Source organism: Osmerus mordax, chromosome 6, assembly GCF_038355195.1.
Source record: "Osmerus mordax isolate fOsmMor3 chromosome 6, fOsmMor3.pri, whole genome shotgun sequence".
NCBI lineage: Eukaryota > Metazoa > Chordata > Actinopteri > Osmeriformes > Osmeridae > Osmerus > Osmerus mordax.
In genome coordinates, this window is record NC_090055.1 from 5,339,278 (window position 1) to 5,363,535 (window position 24,258).

General features: G+C 39.8%; 3 protein-coding genes across 10 annotated transcripts; 1 reads left to right on the plus strand and 2 right to left on the minus strand.

The window, feature by feature from the left end:
- Positions 1-1,918: 1,918 nt before the first annotated feature.
- Positions 1,919-16,117, plus strand: rgl2 (ral guanine nucleotide dissociation stimulator-like 2). Of its 6 annotated transcripts, none has more exons than XM_067237532.1 (20): positions 1,919-2,183; positions 3,063-3,232; positions 8,129-8,176; positions 8,486-8,569; positions 8,703-8,869; positions 9,009-9,065; positions 9,173-9,366; positions 9,654-9,763; positions 9,959-10,174; positions 10,596-10,699; positions 10,829-10,913; positions 11,590-11,649; positions 12,121-12,207; positions 12,342-12,374; positions 12,619-12,740; positions 12,851-12,940; positions 13,062-13,155; positions 13,444-13,674; positions 13,884-13,998; positions 14,095-16,117. In XM_067237532.1, exons 2-20 carry the CDS (start codon positions 3,074-3,076, stop codon positions 14,274-14,276), a joined length of 2,238 nt encoding a protein of 745 aa, XP_067093633.1. In that variant the 5' UTR covers positions 1,919-2,183; positions 3,063-3,073; the 3' UTR covers positions 14,277-16,117. The 6 variants fall into 6 exon arrangements, with proteins under 6 accessions (XP_067093633.1, XP_067093631.1, XP_067093634.1 ...); XM_067237530.1 differs by having other exon boundaries at positions 1,919-2,147; XM_067237533.1 differs by lacking the exon at positions 8,129-8,176 and having other exon boundaries at positions 1,919-2,147.
- Positions 16,118-16,266: 149 nt separating this feature from the next.
- Positions 16,267-19,968, minus strand: dnase2 (deoxyribonuclease II, lysosomal). Of its 2 annotated transcripts, none has more exons than XM_067237537.1 (7): positions 19,905-19,968; positions 19,437-19,534; positions 19,116-19,287; positions 18,803-18,905; positions 18,358-18,522; positions 17,397-17,615; positions 16,267-17,203 (listed from the first exon to the last, which is right to left on the minus strand). In XM_067237537.1, the coding sequence occupies exons 1-7, from the start codon at positions 19,917-19,919 to the stop codon at positions 16,839-16,841; spliced, it is 1,137 nt and encodes a 378-aa protein (XP_067093638.1). In that variant the 5' UTR covers positions 19,920-19,968; the 3' UTR covers positions 16,267-16,838. The 2 variants fall into 2 exon arrangements, with proteins under 2 accessions (XP_067093638.1, XP_067093639.1); XM_067237538.1 differs by lacking the exon at positions 19,905-19,968 and adding an exon at positions 19,799-19,815.
- A 1,116-nt stretch (positions 19,969-21,084) lies between these two features.
- Positions 21,085-24,012, minus strand: LOC136944973 (uncharacterized). 2 transcript variants are annotated; one of them, XM_067238957.1, is made up of 5 exons: positions 23,825-24,012; positions 22,876-23,521; positions 22,385-22,550; positions 21,917-22,143; positions 21,085-21,702 (listed from the first exon to the last, which is right to left on the minus strand). In XM_067238957.1, the coding sequence occupies exons 2-5, from the start codon at positions 23,455-23,457 to the stop codon at positions 21,562-21,564; spliced, it is 1,116 nt and encodes a 371-aa protein (XP_067095058.1). In that variant the 5' UTR covers positions 23,458-23,521; positions 23,825-24,012; the 3' UTR covers positions 21,085-21,561. The 2 variants fall into 2 exon arrangements, with proteins under 2 accessions (XP_067095058.1, XP_067095059.1); XM_067238958.1 differs by having other exon boundaries at positions 22,876-23,499; positions 23,825-23,996.
- Positions 24,013-24,258: the final 246 nt, after the last annotated feature.

Consider the following 24,258-nt stretch of genomic DNA (forward strand, 5'->3'; position numbering starts at 1 on the left):
AGACCAGCAGGAAGCTGACCGTTGAGATTTCAGTGGCTAATTAGAGGAAGTTCATCCACCTCATTAATTGGTCCCAAGTTAGTGAAGTTACTGAACTACAGAAAGTTTGAAAACTGAAAGTCCATGGAAGCTGCCACATAATAAAGATTTTCTCCCAAACGGCACAACTAAAATCGTGTAAAAAAAAAAAAAAAAAACTTCACCACAATTTAGATTATGACTAGGAGAAGGGTAATAAAAAGTGTTACACAGAATACAATGTTATCAAATTTGAATGAAATATATTGTGTTTAGTAATGCATGGATTAACACAGTATATTTTTTCTTTCTTTATTATTATAATTTATTAATTGTTGTCCCTTTAACTAAATCATTGTATCTAATAGCCTGCAGTGCATATGGTTTGTTCACACAACAGTGACAATCTCATTAATCACCAGGTAGTCTAAATCTATTACATGATTGCCCTTATTATCTGTTGGTCTTATACAATAAATAAATATGACTCTGTGTGATCTAATCTATAAATATTAGATGAAGCAGTTGATGTAAATTAACACTTTACACACTACAATCTTTCAGGGTTTCCCATACATTTATTTGTTTTGTTGGTGTAGCTATCTGTTGTGCCAGGTGTGTGAATCACACCAACCAAGCATATGGTAATATTGTATTGTACTCAAAATGGCCACTGGCATATTTTAAAGATCAAGTCGTCAGTTCTTTATTTTTAACACTAGATGGCGACCTCAGTACACTCACAATTGTGATGCAGTGGTGTTCAGCCTGGAAGATCACATAGAAGCATGATGGTAGATTTCCTTGGAAGGTGATAAGAGGAGAACCAATCCTCTGCTAATGTCAGATTAGACTATTACGTCAAGCCTATCATTTAGAAGGGTTTATTTCCATAATTTATTTTGGATTTTTATATATCTGGGTGTAGGTAGAGTGTTACTGTATTGTATATGCCATTATTGTAAAATGATGCTACATTCACAATAAGTGTTTACTATAATGGTGGCGAAATAGAACCGCTGAAGGTTACTATCACAAAAAAAACAAAGCAATAGCTGAAGGTCACTATCCCCCCCCCAAAGAAAAAACAAAACAAAAAGCAATATTCTCTAACTATTTCAGACTGCAGTGAATATGTTGACAACATAATGACCACATACCACACATGTTTAAGTAGATAAAACAGACTGTATACAGTACATCTATAGTATTTCATCTCTACATTCAGGGAGCCTATTTTGCCTCAGAGATAATGACCACCATTAATGTCCACAAGGCATTCTTTCAGGGGTCATAAGGTTGACGCTCAGTTCTGAACACAGAAACCTTTCACACAGCCAGGACTTTGTGAGTGCTGGGGTCATGAGACTGAGGAAATACTGGTCGCATGTTGAGCTCTTGATAATAATACTCAGTCTCCTTCAGAAGTGGCTCATGCATGCCTATGCACATACTGTTACTTTCAGATTAAATGAGGGCAACAACATATAGGCCTGGTTTTTCAATGCAAGACTATAGCTTTGTTGCTTTATCACATTACAATAGCCCATGGGGGTCATATGTCCAACTCTTGATTGTTTTTTTTAATGTTTTAAGTGATGCAGGGTGATACCTTGTCAGGATTATATGTAGCCTACTAGCTACTTGGCTCTGTGGCATATATATGTTAAAGATAGGATGATGCCAGAGAGAGTGCATGAGTATGATTTCTGGATAAATACTCATTCTCAAAGGGAGCACAGCTCCCAGGTGACCACTGTTATTTCACTGGTCAGAGCTTGTGCCAGTGAACCAAGTGTGGGCTGTTGCCAAACGCGCTGAGTGTACAACATACAGGAACTGCGCCGTCACGAGAGAGAGGGAGAGGGCGAATGTTGCTACAGCTAACGAAAAGCGTCCAGTATTGCTATCAGCCGATGAAGGCTTGACAGGCGACTAGCGGGGGACATAGATAGGGAGAGAAACTCACGTCCCTCGTCGTCTGTCAGAACGGATGGGCGCGACATTTGTCAACTGACCGGTAGCCTACCACACATTGGATCGAGGACAAAATCAGCACCCCGATGCTGTCGCAATTCAGCTGACCACAGTTGGACACGCAGTAGATCCAGCGAATGACATCGCTCACTGTGAGTTCAATTTATCGCTACAATTCATCGCTCACTGTGAGTTCAATTCATCGATACTAATTTCATTTTGTAGATAAATTTCATCATCACGTACGGCCTTGACTGAAATCAATTGAATAATGTTTGTCAGCAGGAACAAATGAGCATGTGTGCAAACTTTTATGATGGCTGAAAAACCCAAATTATTCGAATAAAAAAGTTTCTGATAGAAGGTAGGCAGAATCATGTTAATAAGTCAAAATAGCACCATCCAACGGCTGCACTGGACACAGAACATATTACGGGGTGTGACCCATACTGCTGTAGGCAACAGCCTAGTGATGTAAATAGTACATTCATTGAGTGTTTGCCTTGGTGAGGAGCAGTATGAATGCAAGTTATTCAACCTTGGAGCAAGCAATCGTTAAAGGGACAGGGACAGCCTACCTATCTAAAGGTTTTCGGACACATCCTCTCTGTAATCGTAATTCTGCTGCCTACTTCTATGATGAACTGATTTCCAATTTAATACCTTAAGAAGTAAGCTATTGTTAATAGGGTGTGTTCCACATATGAGGAGACAATGCTCACGCCACCTACTTTTTTCTTGTGATGGTGTTTCTCTACCTGTAACAGTTTTTTTCTGTCTTCATGGTAATCAAGATAGCAGGGATTTAATAGGGGAGGAGGGGGTGGCATTGAAATTTGGAGTAAGGCTGATAAAATGAAAACCATATAAACAAATGAACTGGCAAGCATATTGTTTTTTTCTCATGTGAGTGCTGAGAAAATGTAATAAATGTAACATAATGATGTTTGCTCCTGGCATGTACAATACCTTGATAGCCTTTCTCCAGATAACACTTTCAGAATATATGCTAGTGCTATGTGCCTCACTTTAACACTTCCATGTACTTTTCTTCAACTTGTTCTCAGCTGCTGGCACAATGCTTCCTCGTAATATGCGGACAGGTGGAATAGACCTGCCAGGGGTGGGGTCGAGGGAAGTTCCTCTCATTGGCTACCGACCCTTACCACCTGACAACAACACCCCCAGCAGCCAATCAGGGAGAATGACTGACAGCAAAGAACTGGACACCTTAGAGGTTTGAAGGGACTTTCTTTACTCATTTAACTTCTTAATAAATGTACAGCAGTTAAAAACAAAATGGGGATGTACTAGCAACAATCTGATGCTAAGACATCAAGTCACAATTACACTTCTATATGGATAAAGTTGGGATGGACTCTGGTTTCTCCTTTCTCATTATCAGTCTCTCCGAACACTTAAAAAAATATATTATTATTTAGTTGACACTACAATCAAATGTGTCACCGAGCTAAATGTTACCCATCTTGTAAAGAAAACAAAGGAGAACTTCACCCAAGTGGCAAGTGCATGCCATTGAATCAATCTTTCTCTGATTGAATCAATCTGCCAGACCACAGATTGTATGTTGCCCTTAAGCAGTTCACTGAAAAACCGTGGTAAAAAAGCAACCAGATTCTGAGTAAACAGCAGACATGGTTGGTCGGTTGGCAGAAAAGCCAGAGGGGATATACCCTACAGTAAATTACAAAAAGAGAACAAAGAGGTTACTTTCCAAGTACTTTCCACAAAGTAGTGTTAGTAAATGACACAAAATGTATAAATGTACAAAAAAAAGGTCCACGTTGTTACATATTTTTTTTCGTTTGTAGTAATTTAAGTTACATAAATGAAGAAGACATGTACTGTGCATATGACAGCTGAACTTGTGGTTGTCTGATTCGCCTGGGCCGCGATTTGAATGTTCGCAAGCAACCACTAGAAACTCCCCAGGCTATATTAAGAAGTCACACTGACTCAGACTTCAACAAGGGAAACTTCCCCTCCATCCACTCCCAAGTGGGGTCACATGACGGCTGCACAGGCTGAATGTAAATAATGTATGTGGCGGTCTGTGGGTCGATGTGTTGTACACCTGCTCTTTCCCCCACTGTGCACACAGATACAATATCATAGGCAATCCCCACAGACAGCCTGTCAAGTGGAATCCAATCCAGGTACTTGCTTACTCTTTAATGAGGGAAACTTGGATGCATGTGTATAGGTTCGTACAATGGGTTCAGAACTCACAATAAATATTCACCCCTTGCAGACTGGTGAACGTTTCTACTCAGAGTAATACAGTGTGCTTTTTCCGTATCTGTTGTCATAGACTTGGGCGATTAGCAACATTACTGAAATTGCAGCTGTAATGACTGATTTGGGGGTTGCCCCTGGGATATGACCCTCATAGATAAAATAATCATGCAAACAAGATTTATAGCTACATTTGATAGAGATAGCTTTGTCACAAGGCTATAAAGAAGGCTTACATTTCATACTTCACTTATTTAAAAAACAAGTGGAAAAGGGCATAACTAAAAGAAAGCGTGAGAAGACAAACAGAGAAAGATAGGAAGGAAGGGGTGCGAGACATGAGGAGTGCTCCAAACAATGGGCATCTTTAAATAAAGCTTCAGAAGATATATTTATGACCACCCCCCAATAGAAATAATGTTACGTAGTTGCAAACAATAATCGTGGCAGCAGTAGTGCTACTGCATGTTGAATAATGACAATAATCTACCATTTCAAAATACCGCTGGCAAAACAGGGTTCTATTTTAAGGCAGAAAGCTGAACATGGTTGTTGTAAGCAGCAGACAGCTGGCAGAATTGAAACTTAAGGATTAAGTTGGAGGCACTGTGACACAGTTCCTGCTTGTTGGGAATGGGGGGGGGGATTGTCCATTACTTCATAGCGGTGGTGTTAAGAGGCTGACGGAACTTTGTTGTGAAGGAAGGAGAAGGAGGAAAAATAGCTTTATGACAACACTGTACGTCCTGCTTCCTGTGTTTGTCTTTGCCCATTATGGACTTCCTGCATGGAGGGAAAAGAAAACATGGAAACGTAGAGACCAGGAGAGTATCGAGTCATGAGAGAAAGGGACTTCTAAAATACTAAGTAGCATTGAAAAAGGAAAGAAGCATATGTATTAAAGATAATGGCTGGGACAGATCATGAGCAAGGGAATTTCAATTAGATGTGAAATAAAGTCCTTGCTTCTTATCACAATGTTTCCTCAGGAAATGAACCTCCGGCAATAGTGGCCACGATTCCTATCTTATCTTTTCGTTTTTACTTTGACTGTTTGAGAAGATACTGTACCTATCAAATAGTTTGGCTTAGAATAAGGACACTGTTAGACAGAAAGGCTATTTGAATTGAGGTATTTCATTTTAATAGGTATGTTTTTAACTATCGCAAATTTTGAAGGCCCAAAATATTTGGCTAGGGTTAACTAGATCCCTAGTGGACTCTTTCAAATCCTCTGTTTACTGGTTTAGATGTACACATTGTGGTTGTTGGTTGAACTCTTACCTGCAAGAAAACCACACCTTTGACCAAGGAGAAAGTGGTGGGGATAAGCAACACATTTGACAACTGTGATTCAACTTAAATAAACTTTAGAATAAAATGCGATTTATTTGTTGAAATATGTATACAATTTGACCTCACCTTTACTTTAAGTTTATGCTATTTACATGAAACATTGTACTGTTAGTTAATAATACTCTGTGCTTCAGTACAAAAACATCTTTGTGGTATTTGAGTAGAGTAGCTCTTCAGATAGACCCCAGATAGAAATTGAGCTTTTACATTAGCAGATGCAATATAAAAAAAACAAATGACTTAATACAGTGTAAATCTAGAAAATAAAGTATACAGTAGTACAATTAAAAGTTGTCCTTAAAATCCCAGTGTCAATGCAAGTGTCAAAACATGCATAGGGGGTGCAAAACCCTGGTGAGAGTCAGTTGTAGTGAATTGTCCACATAGCCTTAGCACCCTCCCAGCTGGCTTAGCTCACAACAGTCAGGGGATGCACTGAAGAGTTAGCTTTGATAGCACTTGTTGAGCTTTAAAAACGTGTTATAATCATTTCACAGCTTTGCATATTACTTTGTGTAAATGGTTTCTGCAGTATGTTTACACAGTCTTATCTTGTTGTCTCTAAAGGGACAAGACTAGCAGTTAGCAACATTAGCTACTGCTACCTTAAGTAAACAGGGCTTGCCTCCTGGTTGATTTAACATTTTTGACCAGCATTTGGTAGTCAAGTGTATTTAGGCTGTGTGATAAATTAACATATTTGTATCAGGGAGGAAAAAACTCAGCCCATGTGAACTAGCGTGAAATCAATATGTTCAGATCTCAAGCAATCTCTCTGCATGTGATCTGTTCAGTGAGTGACTGGAGACTCCGCCAAACAGGTTCATCCACATTGGCGGAAGGTAATTTATGTAAGGTAAGATAAAGGGCCAGGGGGGAGGAAAATTTGTGAGAGAAAATGTATTGTTATGTTCAAACAATAGCTTTGGTCGTTTTGACTGACTGGAGCATGTCCTTGTGTGTTTATGTGCAGGTCTTTATCTTGTTTTGTGTGTGTGTGTTTGTGTGCGTGTGTGTGTGATAGGTGTGTCCATTACGTATTAGCACAGGGGGTGGCCCTAGCTATTGCTTCAGGTGTGTTTGTGTGTGTTGGTCGAAGACGGGTGCAAATCTAGACGATCGAAAGACAAAGAGCAGAAGCAGGTCAGAAGTCAATAATAATCCACAGTCAAGTAGATAAAGGAAAAGTCAAGGCAGGTCAGAGATAATGTTTGCTCCTTTCTGGTGAAGATTTCAAGGAAGATCAATGCTCTTTTCCTGCCTGGACTTGTCGAGTCAAAGGTAACTAGTGTGCTTGTGGTGGGAACTTGAAGTACATCCTGCATGAGTTTATGGGAAAGAAAGAAAAGGACGAGTAGATATGCATTAATCTGAAAGGCTCAGCAACAGAGGAAAGCAGAATGGACAGCTAAACCAGTTTGTTCAAAACCAGCACTCAAAGAGATATTCTAATAGGTTTACTACAGTATGGTACATCGTTTTTCATTGTAAGGTACAAGTCCATAGAGCACTGAACTTGATAGTCAAGTTAAGGTAATGTGAATCAGATTAATGGACGCTTACAGTTTCTAATGACAGTAACAGCAATATAACAGGTCAAATAAGGACATTAGCAGATAATAAGTAACAACGGCTATTGTTCAGCCCTAATGGGTTGTCCACATGAACTTATTTTAACTTGTGCCTGCAGTTTTATGTTACCCTCATCTTAAAACAGTATTTGGCAGTTTGTCGTAGTTTGGAAACCAGGTGATGAGAGACAAATACAATAGACAGTAGACTCTCTCTTTTTTCTCTTGAAAAAAGTGTTATTTTGTTGAGTCATTATTGCCTTGATTCATTTTCTATAGTTGGTTTATTTAGTAGACATATGGAGTAGAAAGGATCCATACACAATGATGAAGTTATCATGTTCAGTGTCAATGGAATCATGATGTCACTGTTTCTCATACATGTTTCAGAATGGAAAATCCCTATGCATTAGTCTCAATGTCAGTAGAAGTGTAACAGGATATATTCCTTGAATATGTTGTAGTATCTAATTACTACTGTACTGTCAGATTCAAATACCTTCATGTAAGTTCATTATCAAAAACATTCTGTTGTGTTCCTTTGTTTGTAAACAAACATCATGTTCCACTCCAAGATCAGTTTTTGACATGCTTTTGAGGTATTTTGATTGAACTGAATAGGGTTGCACAAGGCAGTCCCTAAATCACCCCAGTAAATATGGGATTGTTCCAATTTGCTACTTCCTGTCAATATTCAGCATCAGTACTGTTTTCATAGGTTTACCTAAAAAGACATGTTTCTGTAATATTTTCAACGCTACAGTTAAAACAGCAAGCTTTGCTTACCGAAAAGTCAAACATTCTGTCATTCTAAAAACATACACAAGCAAATATTGGCGCGTGATTCCATTTTGCCAGGGCCTTACATGAGGCTAATACATGGATAAGACTTCAGAAGTCTACAGCAAATTTTCAGTGATACCTGTGTAATCTATGTGGCTGTCCTTCAGGGTGAGCTCTCCCCGATGAAAACAACATGGTACTGTCCTCTGGACTTGGTAAGGTTAACTTACATACTAACTTGGCCACCCTCTTTCTTCCAAAATCTTGCCCTGGCGTCAATAGGGGATTCGATTGAATGTGTTGCAGAGAACTTGTGTATCAGACAGGGAATATGAGCCCATAATACCAAAAACACACTGTGCTTACCTCTCACATACGTCTTCCCACTTACATTTCTAACCCAACACAATGCATATTGTAGTTGATTGTTGCTGTATGTGCCAGAAGGCTATAATGCTATACATTTCAAACGTTTCTACGTTTCTCAAGCCTTTTTGAAGTTGTCATGAAACTTTTTTCCTCAGTCCACTGTGTTGGAGGAGGAGGAGGATGGAGTGATATACACGGTTGTGATGAAACAACAGCATGGCACCACCACCAGTCCAATGGTGAGAATGCATCCAATTCAACATACGATACACCACATATGTGTTGTTGAAAAAAAGAGACAAAGGGTTGTTAAAGGGTCCTGGAAAAAACGTCCTCCCTTTTTTTCTTCCCTCCTCCTCTGCCTCCATTCAGTCCTCTGCCGCACGCTCCCAATGTGTGAAAGCAGGAACAGAAGAGAAGCTAGTCCTACACCTTCTCCACTCCTTCTCTATGGGAGACTCCTCCTTTATTACCATCTTTCTCTCCACCTATCGCTCCTTCATCACCACCAAGAGAGTGCTGGACATCCTGACTGACAGGTTGAAAAAACACATCAATGAATACAGAGAAATTCCAGGCAAACAAGCCTCGGCACAGAAATACATCAATGATCTCAATTGGACACATGTTCAAAGTTGCACTGTTTGTTGATGATTTCATTTGGTTGCCTCTGTCTAGATTAGAGCATCCACCAGGAGAAAGCACAAGAAGTCAGACCAGGCAAAGTTTCAACAGGTGAGGCTTTCAAAGCACTACATAACATCTCAAGCCATGTAGCTGTTAACAAATAGTTCCTCACATCTCTATCTTGTTCCTCTTCTCTTCCTTCCTCTTCTCCTCAGAGCGGTGTGCATGGTGTTTAACACTTGGCTTTCGGAGTACCCCGAGGATTTTCTGTCTTTGGGAGAACCCTCCCACCTGCTCCGCCTAGCCCCTCTCCTCCCCCAGGACTTTTCAGCCTCAGATCTCCGCAGTCGCCTCCTCAAGATTGCAGAGGAACTCAGTGAGAAGGCTCTCCTTTCTGACAGCCAAACAGGTTCGTGTCAATTATTTTTATCCATATTCGTATTGTCTTGTGGGTAGCCTACACGTTTAGTAATAAAAAATGAGAGTGGGCTATGAAGTGCATACCGTTACAAATATTCAGCCCTTGAACAAGGCATATGACCATAACACTGAGATAAAGTCATTAATCCACACTCTTAATCTTTGGTGGTGGCTGACCGCTCTGAACGGCTCTTTCATAAGCCTTACTAGCATTTTCAGTTTGATTTGTTAGGCCTCATTACTGTCAATGTCTCGTTGTACTGTATGTCTCTTCAGATAAAACTATCTCCCGGATTACCCCTCCTGACCCCTCCAAGTTCGATGCTACCAACATACTGGTGTTTCCAGCTGGGCTGATTGCTGAGCAGCTTACAAAGATAGAGACTGTGAGCCTAAACCCTGTTACATTGAATACATTGAATCTCCCCTCATGAAATTAGAAATGATGATCTTCATTTGCCTTGTTCCTGTCAATTACAAAATGTACACGTAAAAACAACTTCATCCCCTCAACCCGTATTCTCTCCTGCTGTCGATCTCTCTTTGCCTACCTCTCTCCTTCGCCTCCCTCCTTCTGCCAGGAGTTGTTTGTCCGTCTGGTTCCGTACCACTGCCTGGGTTCACTGTGGTCCCAAAGAGATAAGAAGGGACGGGAGGGAGTGTGTTGGTCTGTTCGGGCCACGGTACGGCAGTTTAACAAGCTTGCCAATACCGTGTCGGCGTCCTGCTTGTGGTCCACGCAGCTACGCAGCTGGCAGAGAGCTCGCCTCCTTGAGCAATGGATCAGTGTGGCGGAGGTTAGTAGGTCAAACACAAAAAGCCAAAGGACACTGGTATCATTTAATATGTAATGTGTGAAATATGACAAATGTCTTTATCAGAAATGTTTGACAGATTGGCACTAGTGGACAGAAAGTATTTATTTAGCATTCGTTATTTGAAAAGACACAGCCTTCAATCTCCGGAGCAATATTGAAATATATTATTTAGTAGTTATTGCATTCAAGAATGTAAACTATTTTCCTGTAAATTTTGTCTCCAAATCACTGTCCTGACCCCCCACCCCAAAAACTTTTTTTTAAGAAAGAAGTATCTGTATAACTGTGAATAATTGAACATGTCAGACAGTAAGAGTAATTCAATGCCTTCCAAACCCATTGACCTGCAGGTTTGTGTGTAGTACATAATGTGTGGGTGTGTGCATGTATTTTTGAACAGGAGTGCCGGGCCAGGAAAAACTTTTCGTCCTTGTATGCCATTGTTTGTGCACTGCAGAGTAACCCCATACACAGACTGAGGCACACCTGGCTAGAAACAGACAAGTATAATATTTAATTAAAATTTTTCATCGTAGTTTTGATCTGGAGTGTAATGTTGTGTCTCTTGGAAGGAATGTCGGCCAAGCCTTTTCACACCCATCACTCATCGTTTTTGTCATGTGACCCTGACAGGGAGGCCGTGAGGAGATACGAGGAGCTGTCAGACATTTTCTCAGAGAAGGACAATTTCTCCCACAGCAGAGAGCTGCTCAAAGAGGTGAGGGACTTTTATGGAGACAGGTTTCCAAAAACGATTAAGTTCAAATGATTAGGTTCATGTGAAATATGTACTTGTATGTACTCAATAAAAACTTACAGAAGTGAAAAGTCCTTTTTTAAAGAGTATCTACATCAGAGTGAACATGCTGTTTAGGCCCAGAATAGGTTTAATCTGGTTCTGTATAGCTGCCACAAATCTGTCACACAAAGCAGCAGTTTCTCTAAATATGAATTGTGTTCAGGATGCATTGTGAGTGGGGGTTGGGGGAATAAGAAGGATTTACATAATTTGGACTCACTAGTAAACTATGCAGGCATCAATACTTATGCATTAGCATCAATTTTAGCCATATACATTCGCAAATTCCTAAAAGCATTTGCTGGTGCTTCCATTTGAAAACTTCAATCAGAGCTTTGATGTCGGAGAAAGCTTCTCCGACATCTTCTGTTGGGCTTTGATAATCGCCAGAGCAAACCACTTCCTAGCTCATTATGCCTGAAATGGGTAGCTCTACCAGACAAGGTTGAAGGCATTCAATAGAAGAAGTATACAGCACAATTTGCCATGATTTTTCAGCCAATGCTATTTTTATATACCGTATAGTCAAAGTCAATGTGGTAAACCCTTTTTGAATGGAGGAGGAATATCCACTGTTAGTTTGTGTCTTTTCTAGGAGGGCACTTCAAAGTTTGCCAACGTGGACAGCAAAATGAACAACAGAAAACATATAGGGGTAAGAGAATTTAATGTCACACATATCTTGTAACAGAAGTGTTACAGAACACTATGGGAATGTGTGACTGACTACAATTCTACTATTATTGATCCCTGGTAAGAAATGGCACTGTTACAGCTGAATTAATATGCACAATATTTTTATTTTATTTTTATCCCTAAAAATTACAATGTACATTAGTGCTAATCAAAAGTGAAACACAGTGATCCTTGGCATGTCTAGTAAGTGTAAAATATGGCCAACTAGTTGATATGCAGCACAAATAGCACAAAAATCTTTGTTATTATTCATTAATAATCTCTAATGTCTTTTTATATGAGGCCTCTCATATCCATATTGTTTGACATAGTGATTTTTTTTTCGATTGGTGGACTGTTTGGTCTAATTAAGACATTACCATGATATAAAGAATACAGACATATATGTTCAGTGGTGCTGACAATGCTCCTGCTTTTTCTTCTCTTTCAGTCCAGTGCCCAGGGCACAGTGCCCTACTTGGGCATCTTCCTCACTGACCTCACTATGTTGGACACAGCAATCAAAGACAAGCTAGAGGTGAATCTTTGGGATGTGTCCTCTTGCCAATGAGTCAAACCACTGCAATCATAATTTCAAGTGAAACTCATTTGTGACATGCTCATTTGTGACATGACAAAATTACACAAAAGCTTCCTGTTTCTCCCTTTCAGAATGGCTATATCAACTTTGACAAACGGAGACGTGTAAGTATTGCATTGTGTCGTCATGGAAGGAATTCAGCACTCCTTGTACGGTCATTAAGTCGAGTTAAAAGCAGAAGCAGTGTACTATTTATATTTTTACGTTGTTGTTTTACTTAGATGTATCGGTTCACTGAATTATGAAGCCGTTTATGCTATAAGAATATATGTATATATACTGTATGTGCATATATATATATATGTGTAGAGAAAGAGAGAGAGAGATAAGTGGTTTTGTTTCTTACAGGAGTTTGAAGTTTTAGCTCAAATTCGACTCCTCCAATCTTCCTGTAAAAACTGTGTCTTCATCTCTGACGAGGCCTTCCTACAGTGGTACAACAGTGTTCCGACACTAACTGAAGAAGAAAGGTACAATGGAATAGGAGCACAATAATACAGTATACCATATCTTTGTTTTACTCTAATATTGGTTAATGCTTACAAATATATTTTTTTAAACTTGAATATGTGTACTGCAGTTATAGACTCTCCAATAAGATCGAAGCGCCAAGTGAACCTAGTCCAAGTCGTGGCCCTACCCCCACTGTCATTGTCACTCAGTGCCCAGAGTAAATACTACAAATACAAATAATATTGATTTGAGTTAGATTCAACCTCTAAGTATCAAACATACATTCAATACAGTATACAAATTGTGCATGAGTAACACCCTGTCCATCTTTTATACAGCTTAAGTTCCTCAAGAACCAGTCTGGCTGGTGACAGTGATAGTCTGTTTGACTTTCCCTCTCCTGTCAATCACTTACTGTCCAAGCTTGCAAAGGTAATGATTAAATTATGCGCCAACATTTTTGTGTGCATGTCATCCTGTGCTATATACGCTACGTTACATGTGATGTTAAGCTACTGTATTGTTTATTGTGTCTATGGTAGTATGTTATGTTGCTTTTTAACTGACAAGCACAACCTTGTGTTTGTCAATCATAAAAGGGCTTGCAAAAACACATGCTATGGAACAACAAAGATCCTTTAATGCTCTAATGTGTCTTTTTGTCTTCTGCATTTCTTTGACGGAGAAGCTTTGTAGTTACCATTGTTGTTGTTGTTGCAGCATATGAAATCCCCTTCAGTTTCCTGTCTTGATGTGGACTCCTCCCCTTCCTCTACTGAACCCACCCCCTCTGCTGCATTGACCCCATCACCTAACACTGTCAAATCACATCGTCGATCAGTCTCCTGTGGCAACAATCCCACTTATAACCATCAAGGGTCGGGGCCAGATATGCGAATCATCAGGATACGGATGGATTTACATGATGGGAATTTATATCGAAGCATTATGGTGGGGGGACAAGAAAACTGACATTAACTTAAGTAAAGGATTAAAGATTAATCATTTGTAGCTATTTTCTGTCTTAAATTGTAAATAGTACCCAGTGCATTTGTTGTATTTCTAAGCATCTGGCGGTAATAAAAAAAAATCCTAAGGGGGAACAGTAATGCATTCGGTATATAACAAGTAGGACTAAAGCTGTCTCATTGTCTGCTCAGGTGTCAAGCAATGACAAGACTCCCACTGTCATCAGTTCTGCCCTTGAGAAGAACAATCAGGACCGTAAAGAGGCCTCCAAATATGAGCTTATTCAACTACTTCCTGAGGGAAAAGGTGAGGAAATTATCTGAAGCTGCAAGACTCATTTTATGTTGGTTGTAAATAGTCCACAGTTCATTTGCATGCTCTGCATTTTTGTATACCCTACAGAGTTAGTCATTCCTGCCACAGGAAACGTCTTCTACGCTATGACTTCCTCAAGTGTGGACTTTCTACTTAGAAGAAAAGGGGGTACTACCCCATTAGGCTTTCATCCAATAAGCACTGAGACCAGTGCCACCTTTCCTCGAATCAAAGACAAGGGGCGGAGACTGGTCAGAACTCTTTTTTGACACATGGTTCCAAACCCATTGAAATCCCGGACTTGTAGTTATCAAGGTTATAACAGAAATTCACAAAGATGTCTCTTTTATATGTGGCCTTGTCTCTCCTAGCCCTAAATGACCTATGCCTTTTTTACAAATACAATTTCACATTCCGACTGAGGTTCGTCTACCACCGCTGAACGTGTCTCAACCTGTACAATGACGTAAAGACATTTCTATCACGTGCTGACCACACCAGAAACCATTTACTTGATGTGGAGAGCAGGATCAATCTTGCTAGCTTGAAATCCTTTCAGTATCTATAGCTAAGGACCAATGGAAATCATTGAGCAATGGCATTTGCATCTCTTTTTCCTTGTCTAACCAAATGGATGTTAGTACAGCAACCAAGGCTTCCCTCTGTGTCTATGAGGTACCTCAGGTTTCGTCTTGACAGAAGGAATGATATTTGAGTTTATTAGTTGACTAAACAGATCACAAATAAATCAAGATTATGATTATTGCTTTAATCTTGTAGTGTATAGTGTAATTTCTTTCAATAGTGTGCAAAAGATGGATACTATAAATATACAGTATATATGCAAAATGACAGACCTTCTAGAGATGCAAGTGATGTAAGGATATGTCATCGTAGCAAAACACTGGGGCTTATCTCATTGAACTACACTATCTACGTTTTGTCAATGTTGATGTGCTCTGTATATGTATAATATGGTGTCTTAATTGTGTTTACAGTGGCAAGGAGTCAAGGCTCAAGGTATCATTTGTAGTTTATAAAGTTACATTCAATTGCTTTAAGGAACACAAAACAGCAAACATTTCAAATCAAGACGTAGAAAAAGCATGGTTCTTTCAGCAGTTTTTTACATTAATTGGTATATTGATGACATAGTGGTTGAAATACTGATGATTTATTTGGCGGCATTTTGTATTATCTACACAAAGCACTCTAGCTGTGGACATTGTAGAATGTAACATAAGGCATAATTACTGCTAAACAGAAAAGGAGTGTACTTAAATCTAATTTAAATGTATTAAATTAGATCTTCATACATTTTCTTGGAAGTACATTGGAAGTGTATTTACAATTGACTGAGTTTGTATATTCACATACTTATTGACAGCTTTTATTCTTATACTTTGTAAGTATCCTTTAAGTATGGTATTTTTTGGCTTGTGTGTATATACTTGGTATACTGCCTAGATACACCATTATTTCAAACAGAGACACTAAAGAAACTCCAAACTAGTATGTGCCTTTTACAAAGACTATGTTTATTTTCTTTTATCCACGTCAAACTGTTCAGTACCACACAAGCTGACCTTGGTGTATAGTTTCTAGATAGGAATAGCTGTCCTCAAAATCAGTATGTGAAATAGTATTTATTCTAACCAGTCACTTGGTGAAAGTTTTTGTTTTGTTTTTTAAGTGTAGAAATAGACACGTTATACAATGTTCAACCTAAAGCCTGCACGTAGAAGCCTACATAAAATGATCTGATCTCTTACATGTCATCTGAACCAAATGATTATGTATGACTGGTTAAGAGCTAAAGCCTACTTTTAACCAAATGATTATGTATGACTGGTTAAGAGCTAAAGCCCAACTTCTACAATTAAGGAATATTTGGGGTCAATGTGTAATACAGACCTGTCAACTCACTCGAGTCTCTAGTGCTGTTGAAATCCCAGTTGGGACTGAGGCGTTCATATGGTGGATCTAAAGGAGAGGATTCTCGGGGATCTGAGATGAGGTGCTAGCATAAGCTGAGATGATTGTGCCTTTCTCTTAGGGGAGTGCACCCCTTTCATGTTTTGCATTTGAATATACATGATAATGCATGTTTTAAATAACATGTCATGTTTATGCACTACATATATGCTTGGTTTTTGTGTAATAAATGTACTTGTTATACAAGTGAATTTGATTTTGAGTTATTGTAAGTTACCAGACGCATACACATCCCAAATATGTAAATACAATGTTACAGCTTAATCGTTTTTGCTTTTTCTCATCTTTATTTCAGAAAAGGGAACTACATTTCAACAACAGTACCAAAACCAAGCATACACATACATCTAATAATACCACTCGACCACAAATTGATCCAAATAATTAGTTGCAATCACAAAGGCACATACAAAACATAAAAAACCTGAGATTTGTCAACAATTATCGTTGAATGAACTTACACATTCATTGGCATAAAAGTTATATTTGCATTCGTATCAAAAGGTTGAATAGGATCATGTTTTTATAATGCCAGACGAACTATTCCACATTCCCATGTACACTACTACACAAATCTCTAATCCATATTGATTTCTTCCAAAACATTTCAGTCAGTTAAAAATATACAGCTAAACATCAGTGGCCAGAAAGCTACCACTGGTTGCTACAGTAACAACCTCAAAGCAAAGTGCACCTGTTTGACATGTAAAAAATGTTAGTCATGATCAGAAGCAGCATTTCAATTTTGTTTCAGTAGGCATGATAAAAATAGATTTGTGCAAAATTTCCACTCAGAGATGACTGACATAACACCATCTCCCTGTAGGTGCCGTACCTCACCCCACAGAGGTGGCACAGTCTGCTATGGTTCCCCCACACATCTGACACTGCAGCGCTGCCATCCTGTACGCCTTCCACACCAGGGCGTCCTGCTGGCACACTGTCCCGCCTCCACGCTTCTCCTCCGCCTGGTTGCGGTTAATGTCGCCCACGCATACCCAGTTCCCCTTGGTGCTGATGGCCCACTTTGAGTGGTCCTGGCTGGCTTTGTAGGTGAACTTCTGGCCTGGGGAGAGGCTGGTGATGTCTAAGACTTTCCAGCCCCGGGTGCAATCCGATGGGAGTATGCCCGTCGAGCGCACCCAGAACTGGACCAGAAGGTTGGACTGGAGGGTGGGGGCGACCCAGGAGTGGTACAGGTCTGATAGGAGAGAGAGGAAGGATAGGGCGGGTTCAATACTGTATCAAGTATCAACAATCAAAGTTGATAGAAGGATATAGATAGTTATCAAGCCACTGAATGCTCAGATAACATAGACAAATTAATGTTTTCCCTTTGTTGCATAAGAAGCAGCACAAGAAATAAAGGCTGATCACACAAACTGGTGCCTTACCATTATTGAACGATGCTCCTTTTGCAAAACTTATGAATTTTGTTCCACCCAATGAGGTGAGAGACATGCTGCGGTTGGCTGCAGGCCTGGTGTAGGGAAAGATGCTGTTGGCCATTTGGTTCTTCTTACACACAGCAGCTATGGAGGGCACCAGACTAGCCAAGGAGGCAGGAACATCACAGTCGTACACGTTAGGCTGGTTTATCTGCAACTGTTCTCCTGCAATAGACAAAGATGAGGAATCACTTGAATGATCCAGCGAACACGACTTTCTACATCAGCAAATTGACAGGTAGTTGTCCAAACTAAACTCTAGGCCGAGTGGCCATGCACAGACTACCACAAACTATAGATCTTGTGTAACCATATTTTTAACCATATCTAGGTTTACCACAGTGCGCTAAGGCTTGAAGACAATTACAGCAGAAGCGCTCAACAGGAGTGCGATACCTAACTTAATGGTGCCCATCTCAACACTCGTGAAGATACATAAAACTGATGGAGCAAACAGTCACAGCTGGAGATGCACTGTCTCTATGGTTACACTGCCATCGAAAAGGATTACTCTCAATTAGACATTGCTATGGTTACGGCGCTAGCTGCTGGGTGGACGGGCGAGGCTGTATTTGCACTTCCACAATAATATGCAAATAAAAACTGGTAAGTAATGCTTATACAAATGCTGTTTAGTTCATGGGTGTTGTCAACTTTGCATAATTGAAACATTTTGTATAACAGGCAACAGAAATGAAAATGGTAGAAGGTACAAAACGTGAATATTTGAAACTTATTGACCACTATTAGTCCCAAATCATCCACTATTCCTTTTTCTTTTAAAGAACAGTGTTGCCAACTGGATGCCATAATATTTTCCTTTTAAACACCGTTTACGGCCTGTGCCACAATAAATTTTTGTTATGGACGTTTATCTTTCCAAATGATAGGTGACTCATCTTCTCACCAATGGTCTGAAAGCGCTCCAGTGGATATGTGACACAGATGAAGTTCTGTCCGTTGATCACACCAGTGCCCGGGTAAGAATACGGCCCTTCTTTCTGTACTGGGGGGAAACGAGGCGTGCTGTGGACCAGCCAAAACCCCTGATTCTTATCCAGCAGCACAACACCTGTTGTGGAGAAAATCAAACCATCATTTCAATGTCCAACCATGCTAACCGATTAGAAGTGATACTGCTCACACCTGTGACAACTATCAGGTTCTACCGCTATACCTCAAGTTTGATATAATTAGCTAAGATCCTCTTCACATGTGGCTGTTGCAAATGTATTACATGCAAATGATTAGAATACTACCAGTAGTTTAGATACTATACACTTTTAGCAAAGGAGTGAAACTGTAATAAATGATTATGTGAAATGTGATAATTTAGCTGGCCTCTATCTCACCCTTGGTATGCCCCCCTCTGCTTCCACTTTCATTAAACCATCTGTCACCCATATCCTCGAGTGGCCTCTGGTCATTGTACAAGATATAGGCAAGCTCACTGCTCTGAAATGAACACACACATATTAAAAAACTGCATATTTTCTACTGATCTGTCTTATCAGTGAGAAACTACATCATATCATTGTTACACATTTTGAATATGGTGTGTATCTCTTGTGACTGTAATCATTTGACTGTGACTAAAGTCTTCCATAGCTCTATCCCAGCTCTGATGTAACTACATATTGGGAAGGGGTACAAAACACAGCAGACCTTTTCTTGCTGATATAGCTGCCCCACTGTCCTCCCTAGTGCTCCAGTGCTGTCGTTCACCAGGACTTTCCCGTCCGTCCATCCCTCGCTCCCTTTATCCATTAGTAGATACTTCTGCCCATCGTTTTGAGTTTTGCTACCATGCTTGTGTGGCAGTTTGTAGATATAGAACCTGGAGAGCGAGAAGGGGTGGGGGTTGAAGTAAGCTGCTAAGCCGCGAACGTCTCAATTTCACAAACTACAACCTAAGAGTATTGGAAGTGCTCTTTGCTACAACTGCAAATATAACACATTTAATACAGACAACAAAACTATCCTCACCAGTCAACAGCAACTCCTTCGTCATTGTAGCAGGTGATAGGTGCGGTGTCTCCATCTGTTGGTAGGTTTATGATCAGCAGGGCAACAAGGGAAAACATCTGAGGAAACGAAAATAAACAGTTGAAAGTTAATTTTACCCAAAATACTAAAATGTGTAGATGAATACATTTGATGATATTTAGTCGAAGACGTGAAACCTGACTATCTACATTGCAAAAATCCCAACCCCATTAGCCCTAGTAGCCTACTGTGTGCATACAAACAACTAGAGTTAGTTGAGTAAACACGGTCGGTACAGTAGCGTCAACACTTTCAAATATTTCAGATAAAACTGTCCTTCACTTTCAATACTTTCCATTCACCTTTACGGCCTCATTTAAATATTTTTCTGTATTGGCGTAGCCGATACCAACACATAACCAAAACTGACGAATAATAACTTATTATTTTTCTACTCCCTTAGCCTACCTTACTAAATATCATCCTCAAGTATTCCCCTCAAGTGAGAAACGCGTCTCTTTGCCGTACTGAATTCGAAACGCTTCCACATCCTTGTTTTGATGATGTCATCAGGGCGGGATCATGGAATCACAAGACAGCACACAGAACATGCAGAAGTACTGTAGCGTAGCAAGGGGATTTCATTAAACGTGGAGAGACGAGAATGGATATCTTTCCAAAACTAATGAGTGTAGGAATGTTGATAGGGGACTTGTTTTATTTTCACATTCGCAGAAATATCTCAACCGTGTAACCAACTTTTTTTTTTGTGACCCATGGTCTCTACTTGTAGGCTTACTGCATTCATGAACCACCGTCATTATTTTTGCACATCTTGTTTTCGTACCAGGTTCCTGTCTCACTGTCAGATGCCATTTCCTTTATCACATAGAAATGAAAGAAGTCTTTTTTTAAACATTCATTATTATTCATAGGCCTACACTTCCTGTGACCCACGCTTGCTTTCTTGCACCGAAAGGGATTCCTTAGTTTACATTGTTTATAGCCTTTCCACCAGAGTAAAAGAGGATGGGATGAATGTCAGGGTGAGACAGCTGTCACAAACATGACTGAACTGAACTTCCCCATAATTGTGGAAAAGACCAGTCCAGTCCCACTGCATGTGACTTATTTATTTGCATGATTTTGTTACTGGAAATTGAACCAAGTTCTTGAGGGCATATTTCATAGGTTTCATAAAAAGGTTTTCTGTGAGGTAAGTTAGTCGTGGTTGCCTACTACTCTGTAACTCTACCAGGCTAATGCTGCAAATGGATGAAATGTGACAACTTTCACTGGCTAAACATTTCCATACACTTTAAAGTCTAACGTGTCACCTCTGCCTACATTTTCAGACAGTTGAACACCAGTTGACATCTCAACTTTTTGCGAGCATTACTTTACAAACCACATAGAGTGGCCATAGTTATAATAAGCCTGCATACTTATAGACCTTTGAGAAACCAACTAAAGTCTTCTACCTCATTTACTTTCACCTTCCCCAAAACTACTTAAGAACATTGAGAACTCATGCAGTTGGTGTGGTGCTCAAAAAGATGTCAGTGTTTCCAGTGTTTGTTAAACATAGCTATATAAAGGAGGGTCATATATTTGTAATTCCCACAAAATAAATGAGCATATAAATGAGTGATTGTGACCTTCACCATCTTGTTTATTTTCCTGAGGAGCATTGTCCAACAATATGGAAACACTGTCCAATCCTGTTAAAACATTCTTTCAAAGCTCTTGGGCCAAAAGGATTGCATTGCTTATTTGTTATTTACACCTATACGATTGTAAAAAAAAAAAAGTTGGGAACAATATATCTAAGGCAAAAAGACTGTAGATATAAGTAAATGTCTATTAATAGGTGATTCCACAAGACATCTTCAAAGAAGCAGGAATTAGGAATTAGGAATTGGTCAGGAAAACTGCAGTAGAAATTGCCCATATTATTCACATTCTGACACAGGCCTAAATTATGACTACACTATTGCAGCGTTATGTCATACAACACTCAACACAGACTCAAAACACATCCAGAAATGTTTTTGACAGATCAAAGCTGCGCCAGCATAGGGAATAAATTGCATTATTTGTTTCCCATCCACTTTCTGGTGCGCTCTCAGGTACTGACAGCTGTGGAAAGCTCAGTCCTCTGCTCCTCCATGCGTCCCCCCTGAACCCTCAGCAGTAAAGAGAAGAAGTCCTCGTCATCCATGGGCCCTGGAGCGGCACTTCGCTGCTCCTCCAGTCTGCCCTGCGCCTGAAAGGACCACAGAGGGTAGACATTAGCCCAAAGTAACACCCACATAACTTAGCTTTTCAAGTTAACGGCACATGAGATGATTTAAGCCATCATGAAAGGCCTAACCCTACAGGTGGAGAAAGTGGTGAGGTTAAGCCAAAAGACATAAGAGCATGCAATGGAAAATGACGCAAAACAATTCCATAGGCTTATCACAGTTAAAACCACTTACTTGTGAGCTGAGAATCATATTGTACAAGTCCTCCTTGGGTACTGCTATTGGGGGAGGTTTTCTCACTATGGAGAGTTTTATACTGCCCCGTATCCTGTTGGCTTTGGGTTTAGGAGGTGGGGTTTTTAATAATTCTGCCCGCTGGTCGTCCAGTCGACGTGCCTGTGATGTAGCAACAAACTCAAAGAACTCCTCTTTCTGCAGTGAAGTCATGGAGGAAAAAATCACTGTTGAAAATGGAGAGGGGAAAGGAGTTAGATGAGTGTGAGATAAGCTCCATGTGGATCATCTGAATTTCAGTATCACACCAATAAACCTAGTGTAAACATTATCTCAATATAAGTGTTGGTTTTCAACAATACTTTTGTTGGAACTAAACGTGTATTAAAGAAATCCTAACAGATCAGTTTGTGTCCGCAAATGGCAATTCTCATTAGACAATTGTCACAAACAGAGCCTTTCTGTCACCTCTGTTGGTTGGCATGGTGACACTGGGTTCAGAGTGGCACCTCCGCCTCCTCCCCCCTATCTCCATGTTGAAAGAGCAGCGCTGGTCATTCAGACGTCTTCCTTCTTGCAATGTGCACAGCAGCTCATAAAGTGTGTCTGGGAAATCAGGGGTTAATCGTCGAGCCTGAGAAAGTCAGAGGAGGGAAAAAGAGAAGAAGAAATTGTGGCTATAGAATTGTATAATTTTCTCCTCTTGGTTTATTGAGGCATAGTTTCTGATACACCCACATAGTGGTACAATATAATCACCCCTGATCTTCTTCCAGATTCAGGTTGGGGGTGGTTTAGAGTGTCAAAGATTCATTGCAACCAATTTAATATTTTTGGGACAGTGCCAAAGATAAAACCTTTTCCCTCAAAAGACTCGCAAATTGAATCAATGTGAATGTAACATGAGGATACAAGAGCATTTACTGGCTCTACACAAAAAAATACAGTAGGTTACTAACCTGCTTTTGAGTGTCTACCGTGCTGAACATCTCATTCAGTGGCTGGTCAGAGGGTGAAAGTTTGTTTGTATCCACTTGTAGAGCCTGTGTTGATGTTTCGATGTGCAACTTGGGGTCTTCTTCAGTATTTTTGACTTTTATTTCTTCAGTCCTGAATCCTACCTGACTCTGTCTCTTGTGATCTCTACCTGTTGTCTCTCCATCTGTTTCTTTTTTAATAATCTTTTGGTTGTTCTCATTTTCTTCTGTTCTTCCACCACCTGGTTCCTCTACTTTGTCAGAACCTGGAGATGTGTTTTCTTCTTTGTTTTTTATTGAATATCTATTTGTTTCTTCTATGTTGTACTCTTGTTTAACCTGACATGGGTATCTTCCAGGGTCTCCATCCTCTTCACTTTTACTGCTGAGTTTTTCTATTTGTCCAGCCTCCTGTATACTATCTTCATCATCACAACTTTTTTCAGTCATGGTCTCTGGTCCTCTAACGACTGTGTTCTCAGCAATGTCCCCCTCTTCAACGATAATAAGAGGCTCCAAGTGTTGCTCTTCAAACACTGAAACTTCACGTTCTGAGCATTCCATGGTAACATCCACTTCCACTGGGAAGTTCCCACTGGGTTTAATCTAATTTTGATGAAAGCGACAACTTTAAGATAAGAAATATTATGATATATACTGTTCTGATTAGTGTTACAGCAACACAACAAACCTCAAAGTGATAACTGTATAGCTATATGTTAATACAACTTCACTGTAGATTTACCACAAACTAATCAACTACTGCAGCTGTATTCACAATAGGCTCTAATGCCAGACGGAATATCAATAAGAAACCAGAATGACAGGTTTCATCATGTACAGCTAAAAAATGCAACTCAGGGCGTTACTTGCCCCTAGAGTGTGTCCTAACTTTTTCTAACAGAATTGAAGTAAGTTACTATTTTCTTACCTTTTTCTTCCTTCAATCTAGTATTTGATCAATCTCATCTTTTATTACCAGCGTTGAGTAGGAACAGCATTCTTAACTTGGTTGACTAAATATTTTGTGAAAACAACCCGCTATGCCTTTAGCTTCACAAGCATGTCAAGCTTTCTCCAAAACTGTCTGTCAGTCTTCTCTTTCTCTCTTCCTGTTCCTCTTTTTACCCCAACCCACCCCTATTTATTTGGCCACCTTCTGTCTGCGTCATGGCATTATGAAACATTACTGTGAAAATTGAAGTACGGCTTTGTTTGCTTTGTAAATAAGTAGTCATACTACAGTTAAAGCATGAGCTGATTGTAAGAGTCTGAAATAAATCTACTTGATATGCTCTTTCTATAGAAATGCCTTTGCCTTTCTTTAAAAGACAGCAGCATGTTGAAACAGGCACCCTGCTACTC